The 8,678-nt window shown below is 50.4% G+C and overlaps 1 protein-coding gene across 1 annotated transcript; it reads right to left on the bottom strand.

The window, feature by feature from the left end:
- Window positions 1-7,182: 7,182 nt before the first annotated feature.
- LOC119359183 (protein PELPK2-like) lies at window positions 7,183-7,645 on the bottom strand. Its single transcript, XM_037625487.1, has one exon. The coding sequence runs from the start codon at window positions 7,591-7,593 to the stop codon at window positions 7,282-7,284; it is 312 nt and encodes a 103-aa protein (XP_037481384.1). The 5' UTR covers window positions 7,594-7,645; the 3' UTR covers window positions 7,183-7,281.
- Window positions 7,646-8,678: the final 1,033 nt, after the last annotated feature.

Below are 8,678 nucleotides of genomic sequence, written 5' to 3'. Positions count from 1 at the left end.
GAGTGGAGAGCGATCCTCCCACTCGGGGGCTTAGCTGCAGTCCAGCACTCACCTAAGTTCCCTCACTTAGAGACTTAGCTGCAGTCCGGCACTCGCCTAAGTTTGAAAAAATCCTACCGAGTGGAGAGCGATCCTCCCACTCGGGGGCTTAGCTGCAGTCCAGCACTCGCCTAAGTTCTCTCACTTAGAGACTTAGCTACAGTCCGACACTCGCCTAAGTTTGAAAAAATCCTACCGAGTGGAGAGCGATCCTCCCACTCGGGGGCTTAGCTGCAGCCCAACGCTCGCCTAAGTGTTTAAAAATCCTACCGAGTGGAGAGCAAACCTCTCACTCGGAGGCTTAGCTGCAGCCCAGTGCTCGCATAAGTACAAGACACAACCCAATCCGCGAGTCGACTGCCACCTTCCCCTTCAGAGCTGTGCCGCAAATACAAGGTTATTCCGAGTGAAGATCAAGATCCACTCGACGAATCAAACCATGAAGATATTCAACGAGAAATCAAGATCAGATAAAGCCTAAAAGGTCCCAGACCTCAGGCCAAAGTAATTGAGCCCTCAGCTCGACGAAGTTTAACGGTTACAAAATCCACTCGGCATTCCGAGGCAAATTTAAAGTGGAGCTTAAAAGTTTTTTCAGTCCTCAGGTGGAGGACTGGAAGGGGCGACGAACTCGTCCAAGTCGATCCCGTCTGCAATACGGGTGGCAGCAGCAATGAAAGTCTCCATGAAATCTTGAAAGTTGTGCTTCCTGGTATTGGCAACTTGGATGGCGGCCAGCTTCTCTTCTCGCGCCTCCTTGCAATGGACGCGGACCAGAGACAGAGCCACATCAGCGCCACACCGAGCAGAAGACTTCTTCCACTCCTGCACTCGGTCAGGGATTCCATTAAGTCGAGTCATCAGAGACTCGAGATCGTTTTGGAGCGTAGCCTCTGGCCAAAGTGACAGGTCGATCCGTGACATGGAAACCTTCAGTCGAGCCAAGTAGTCCACGACACCGTCAATGCGAGATTCCAGTCGGAGCAGATTCATGGCAGCTTCATCTTTCACGGGAGAGTTGATTGGATCCAAACCTATTTCGATCCGCCCAGTCTCCTCTTCAAAGTTCTGGCAAAGCTCTGCATACACGATCCAAGGATAAGTCAATTTTCATAGACTGAGTCGACACAAAAAAAAAACCAGTCGGAACTAAATGTGCACCTTCAAGCTTGATGTACAACTTCTTGGCGAGGCTCCTCAAGTAGCTCTCCAGGTCGTCCCTCCTGCGAGCGATGCCTTCCACCTTCTCGCTCAGGGTGAGGTTCTCCTTCTTCCAACGTGTACACTCCGGTTGGCTTCATCCAGAGCGGTCTTCAACTTGGCATTCTCTTCTTCCAATTGGCCGACCAAAGCCATCTTCTGTTCGGCCAGAGCGGTCTTGTCGTCAGCCTCCTTACGGGCAGCAGCCAAGTCCTGATCCTTCTCGCCAGAGCTTCGCTCAGTTTTTCTGCAAAGAAGTGATGATTGACTCGGAAATAGCAGAAGGGTACTCAAGCCTAAAAACTAACCAGTCGACAAAGTCGTCTTACCTGCGGCGCCGTCTCTGACCTTCTGCAGCTCTGTTCTGGCCAGCTCCAAATCAAGGTTCAGTTGAATCTTCTGCTTCTCCAACTCAGTATAGCGAGCTACAAGTTCACAGGATTTCTGTAAAAGAAAAATCAGTCGACAGACGTCCAAGATAAGTTGCTTCCGAGTAACTAAGAGACAATGACGACGTTTCTAAGACCACAGCCGAATCAAAAACATTCGACAGTAGTCTCGGGGACTACACCCAGTGGGTGCACTCAGCGTGCCCCCACTGGTTCGACCAAAAAAAAAAGATCTTCAGGGAAAAACCGAGTGAAGAAATACAGCTACAGCAACAAAATGTAAAGACTACAGTCGACTGCCAGCAGTCCACCGTAGTCTCGGGGACTACACCCAGTGGGTGCACTTAGCGTGCCCCCACTCGTCCAAGAATTGGCAGACATACCCAGTGGGTGTACAGATACAGATACAAAAGATCTTCGGAAAAGAGACTCTTCAAACAGCATATCATAACAGACCAAGTGTTGAGTCGACTGACCTGGACGTTGCTCCGAAGAGCCGAACTCGCGTCATAGGCTGCTTGGCTGGCCTCCCGAGCCACACTTGCTCCATCATGATCCCCGCCTGGCGTATAGCCTCCTTTGCAGCAGCCGCTTGGTCCTCTGGGACGGGGTACGAAGCAAAAAGCGAAGGTGGATCCGCAGTCGACGCCGAAGGCCGCACACTCGTCAGAGGAATGGCAAAAGTCATAGAAGCCCGAGTGGTGTCACCACCATCCCGAGCCATGGCCTCAGACGCCGGAGCAGGTTGGGGGGTCTTGTCAGCCGTCGACCTCTTGTTCCTCCTCATTCTCAGCGGTTCGTTGTCGTCGTCATCCGGGAGGTCGATAACATGAGGAGGGGCTACAAAGGAAATGTTCAATCGACCAGGGTTGCAATAAATGTTTAGTCAACTCAAAGCGGAACGTCAGTAATCGTACCAGGGTTGGAGGTAACAGCATCCTCCATCTCTTGGTCGTCGTCCTTGGCGGAGATCTCAGAGGTAGCAGCACTGCAAGCCTCGAAAGTCAGTCGGTCGGCTTAATGGATCGACCAAGGATCCGTCCACGGTCGACAAAGGATAACAAGTCTTATTATTACCCAGAAATGGTGGGGACGGCCATCTTCATCTTGGGCAGAGCCTTGGGAGGCTTGGACGACGCTGCGCGCGGGTGCTTGGGAGCCTTTCCAGTCGGCGTAGGAGAAGAGGTCCGAGGGCGTTTCGACGACTGCCCAACAGGAGCAGTCGCACTACCACGCTCCCGCGATGGGTCATGTGTGAGCTTGGATCGCCCCTCCAGACAGGGGGGGGGGGGGTTCAAACTCCTCCTCCTCCTCTTCGCTGGAGTCGACGTCGTCGCCTCCCTCTCCTTCACCGTCGAACTCCCACTTGCCTTGATCGTCCCCGCTCTCACCTCCGCTCGCCTCCCCTTCCTCAGTTGGCCCCTGTGCCCCATTGGGCGTCGAGTACATTTCAGTAGTCGCCTGAAAAACAACAGACAAGACAAAGGTCGATCGACCAACTCAAAGAAGACCAATGAAGAAAAACAAGACCTCAGTCAGGAGCATAGAGACATACTTGGTCCACGTCGTACGAGTTGTCGAGTGGAATTACCCTCCTGGCTCCTCGGGGGTTGTCCTTGTTTCCTGTGATGCTCGACAGCCACCCCTCCAGCATCTCATCAGTGACCTCCTCCGGGTGGATCCGAGTGGTGTCATCAAGACCCGAGTACAGCCACATCGGGTGGTCACGAGCCTGGAGCGGTTGGATGCGCCTCCGGAGGAAGACCTCCAGCAAATCCATGCCCGTCACGCCCTCACGGACAAGCTCAACCACTCGACCGGCCAGCACTTTGACTTGAGCCCTTTCCTCCGGCGCCACTTTCAGAGAAGCGGGGTTTTCAGCTCGGTCGAGGGAGAAAGGAGGAAGAGCAGTCGACTGTCCTGGGGTCGCCTGGTCCTGACAGTAGAACCAGGTCGCCTGCCAGCCACGGACCGACTCCGGGAAAGTAATGGATGGAAAACAGCTCTTCCCCCTCGTCTGGATCGCCAAGCCCCCGCACAACTGGATCACCTGCATCCTCTCGTCACTCGACTTGGCCTTCTTGACCGATTGAGAACGGCAGGTAAAGATGTGCTTGAAAAGTCCCCAATGGGGGCGGCAACCCAAGAAAGCCTCACACATGGAAATGAAAGCGGCAAGGTATACAATGGAGTTGGGAGTAAAGTGGTGGAGCTGCGCTCCGAAGAAGTTCAAGAAGCTCCGAAAAAAGGATGGGGCGGCAGAGAAAACCCTCGGTCGATGTGGGTGGCTAGGAGCACGCACTCACCATCGCGGGGTTGAGGTTCGATCTCTCTCCCCGGAAGACGCACAACCTCGTGGGGAATGACTCCCCCCTCGACCATGTCGTCGAGATCCTCTTGCCGGATCACTGACGGCATCCAATCGCCCTGGATCCAGCCCTTGGGCAGAGCGGACCTTGAGGAGGATCCGCCCCGAGCGGATCTTTTCCCCTTCCCCTGCGCCGCCGCCTTCTTCACGCGCTCCGGAGCGGAGGTCTTGCCCTTCGTCATCGTCGTCGGCGAAGTCTCGCACGGGCCTGCTGCGCCGGGGCGAGAACGGAGGTGGTGGAAGGACTTGCGAAGGGAGAGAGGAAGAAGAAAGGAGGAGAAGAGAGCGCACTGCTTGGAAACCCCGAGCCGGCGATTTATAAGGGGCCGCTCCCGAGTGGCTGACTGGTAGGCCCAAACTATCCAGTCAAATCCCGCAGCGGACGCGCGTGCGGTACGTGGCGAAAAAGGCGACGCGGGGATCGAGGAGCTTCCGCTTTATCGCTTCCGATTACTGCGGCCGCTCCCGTCCCGCACGCTTCCCAAAATCCGAAATCCCACGACATCCGCGGGCTGCAGAACAACTTGTCAAAACGGAAGACCCCGCCCGCGCCGACGCTCGGTATGTCACAAATAAAGAAATTCACTCGACGAAAGGCCTGGAATGGATCAAGGCGACTGAAAAAGGTTGGCAACGTCATCCGTGACGATTGACCCAAAACGAGGCACTCACGTAGCCCAAAGAACCAGTCGGAAAGATCTCCAACTCTTTCCCCACTCTAACCTCGATCCATTCGGGGGATAATGATGAAGCCATGTACCTAGGGTAGGGGCACGGACCCGTCCAAAAAGCCCTACCCTAGGACATCCCTAGAAGAAGTCACCTGTCAATCGACTTGAAGGTATCCCACTCGACGGATTCAAGACACTCGACCAAGAAGCTATCACTCGACCATGAAGCCAACCACTCGACCGCCAGGAGACCTAAAGTCACTCCGCAGGCAAACGGCCGGCTATCAAGTAGTCTTTATGGCCATTATAGCACTTTATTAGGGGCGTTACCAGTAACGCCCAACCTTAAATATACCTTAAGCCCTGCATTACTGAGGGCAGGAGGGGGCCGGCGAACTCTATATAAGCCACCCCCTCCTCAGTATGAAGGGTTCGCACCCCTGTTATTCACACGCCAGTAATCCAGTCGACCGCCTCCGGGCACCGAGACGTAGGGCTGTTACTTCCTCCGCGAAGGGCCTGAACTCGTACATCTTGGTGTGTTTACAACTTCTCAATAGCTGAGATCTAGCCTCTCCATACATACCCCCGTACATCACTGTCAGAGTTAGAACCACGACAGTGACATCGCGCATAACGCCAGCCACTGGCCGAACATCTAAAATCGTCGACCAGAAAAATAGACGGGAGACGCCGCAACCATAGACGCCATCGAGACGGGACTAGAGCCCGGGCATTATTCTTGGATGAGTCGTTGCCGTCACCGCCAAAAACAGCACCGCCACACACACTCTACTCACCGATGGCGAGCACACATATCCCCGAGCCACTCGACACCACCCGAAAAGACGCTGCCAAGATGGAGCCATGCCTGGGGAAAATTTATTCGACAAGACACCGTCGACTCCATGGATGCAACACTGCCAGACCTACCTATCCTAGACCTACCTACATGCTTGATGTGAAGATCCGGGGCTCCTCCATCCTCACGTTGTCGCACCGGCATACGGATGAAGGAGTCCACGGACATGCAGGCGGCGCACGGTTGGGCTGGACGTGCCCTTTTCTCTCCTCTTGGAACTGTTCTAGACGTATCCATTGTTCTTACGTTGATATCCAGCCCTAGCAAGGGGTTTCTTCTAATCTCGACAGAGACGAAAATGCTCTCTAATCCCAAGCTCACATAATATTAAAATTCAAAGCAATAATAAAATAATTCAAAATTTTCTCTTTTTTTGACAAACATTGATGAATGTTTGACCCGCGCGCAAAATTTCGTGATGAAATCTGGAGGTCTGAGAAAAACTATTGATACTCCAAGCATGTCATTTTGTCACCAAATTTTGCATGCATGTTAGAAATTCATCAATATTTATCACAAATAAATTCAGATTTTTTTTTAATTTAGGGGATCGGCTTTTTCATGTGATGTCCATTTGCATTTTTAATTTGGCGCACTTTCAACCTGCCAGCTCCAACTAGCATATCTAATATGTTCGAGAACTAGTTGGGTAGTGTCCATCCTAAGCTTAAGGGCAATTACATGTGGGTTGTCTGTACTTTACTTTGGGTAATATGGAATTGTAATGATTTTGTCTTTAACATGTCTGAGCTCGAAAAAAGCGTGGTTCATTTTGAGAGCTACCGGATGGATTCTTACACGCTACATCCTCCCTTCTTCTTGTAGAGGTCTGGGTGTTCATGTAGTTTTTTGGTGCAACTGATGGGACATAGCCAAATATGATCCGTTCGGTTTCAATGGCGATCCAATAATAATTTATGTGATTGTGTCATGTATAATCTCATGATGGCTCGAATATTCACCTACTTATCATCGTGCTTTTTGTATAACACTATGAATATTTGCTACATTTGATTATAATAATCATGATTGTGCATCGTCAATATGATGCAGAGGCTGAATAAAACTGTCCTTTTTGGAAAAAGAAATCACATTTTTTTAGAAAAGGAGGATTAACCCCGGCAGAATGATGCGTGCAGCCCCTTTATTTATTAAGCAAAGTATCCAAAAGTCTAAGATTCAGAACAAGCTCACTCAGAGCTGAAAAAATAATAAACAAAGTAAAAAAATGTCATAACCGACGAAAATATTTTAGCTAAAGCTCTTGTATGAACTATGTACAATTCTTTTTTTTATTCTATTCCGGAAGGCTTTTGTAATGTTGCTTAATCAATAAAATGCCGAAATTTGCTAAGAAAACGGAACGTCCTAGCGCTGCTCATCAGTCGCTCCACATTTGGTCATCAAGGATAATAGGATATACGAGAAATTTATCTGTCAACGCATTTATCAGCACACCCCACCCTTGTCGAGCTATATAAACATACTTACTGATGTGTGTGTGTGTATATATATATATATATATATATATATATATATATATATATATATATATATATATAATGCACATGTACATCCCGTCTAGGCACATACGCACGTAGACGTAGATCATGGCATTACTCACAAGTCACGAGTCGCAGGAACTCCACAGGATAACGTCGGCCGTACAGATCGGCACACTCTTGTTTGATACCTCAACTAAACAAGCACACGAACAACACTTCATACGTGCACGACACAACGAAGAAGTCCTCATGGATTGGCCTCCGGCTCCGGCTGCGGGAAGAAGAACCCGGTAAGGGTGGGCGTGCGCGTCGCCGGCTTCCACTGCGTCCCCGGGAACGGCGGCAGGTGCATCTCTGGGAACGGCGGGAGCTCGAACTTGGGCATAGGCGGCAGCTTGTAGTCTGGCAGCCTCGGCACGGTCAGGTGTGGCGCGGACGGCGCTTCTTCCGTGGGCGGAGCCGTCTCCTGCTCCTGCAGCCTCCTCGCCGCGCTGCTCATAGCGACGCACGACAGGAGCAGCGCGAGGAGGAACACGAGTGCGGTGTTCCTCGAGGCCATGGTGGACTTCTGTTACGTGCAGCTAGCTAGCTAGCGGTACGTTAACTCTAGATATGTGTGATACTTACTGAGCAGGCGTACGTTGCGTGGTATTTGTAGGGTTGTAGTGGCTCTGCCGGGAGTCCTGCGATTTGGAACAAGGTTGGTCATCTGCACGTAGTCGGTTTGGTTAGACGATCGGTGTGCCTTTTCTAGCTTCAGTTCGATGCCATGGGTGAGAAAGGAGCGGCCGCGGGCAACGTGGATGTCCAAGGGAGCAGGTAGGACCAGTAGTTTTTCGAAAAGGGGCGTTTTATTACTTAAAAGGTTTAAGTAACACCCAGTCTCTGCATAACTAAGATGCACACAGTCAATAATGTCCTCACGACAAGCGAAAAATAAAATAAAAAAGGAAGGCGAAATACAAAGAAAAATGTATATTTGTATAGCGCCTAAACCGTCGGTGGCCCAATCATAAGATCATGCTGCCACCCATGTTGGGTAAAAGTATCCCTCGCCGTAGCCTCCAATCGTATACACACCTCCGTAAACAGGTCTCGAATCTCCACTCGTTGTAGAGAGGACCATAAACGAAGCGTCTCAGTACATCTGTAGATAACCTGCATAAGCGAAGTACTTTTATCGTTAAAAATCTTATCATTTCTACATAGTCAAAGCGACCAAATCACGGCAAGCGCTCCCACCCTAAGTAGAATTCTGAACTTGTGATCAATCTCATGTAACCATTTGCCAAATATATTAGCAACACTACAAGGAGGGTACAAGCCAGAAGCTATTTGGAGGACTGACCATATAGAATGGGCCAATTTACATTGGAAGAACAAATGTTTTATTGTCTCATCATGCGGACAAAATACACATTGCGTACTTCCATGCCAATTCCTCTTAATAAGGTTATCTTTAGTAAGAATGACTCCGCGACGAAGATACCATGCAAAGATTTTATTCTTAAGAGGTATCTTCATTTTCCAGATCTTCTTATTATTATCAACTGGCACGTCAGACTGGATCAAAGCTCTATACATAGACTCCACTGAGAATTGCCCATTCCCATGTAGGTTCCAACGAAATAAATCGGACCCCTG

Source organism: Triticum dicoccoides, chromosome 2A, assembly GCF_002162155.2.
Source record: "Triticum dicoccoides isolate Atlit2015 ecotype Zavitan chromosome 2A, WEW_v2.0, whole genome shotgun sequence".
NCBI classification, from domain to species: domain Eukaryota; kingdom Viridiplantae; phylum Streptophyta; class Magnoliopsida; order Poales; family Poaceae; genus Triticum; species Triticum dicoccoides.
The sequence above is the reverse complement of the archived record's forward strand: the minus strand, read 5'-3'. Positions and strand labels throughout refer to the sequence as shown.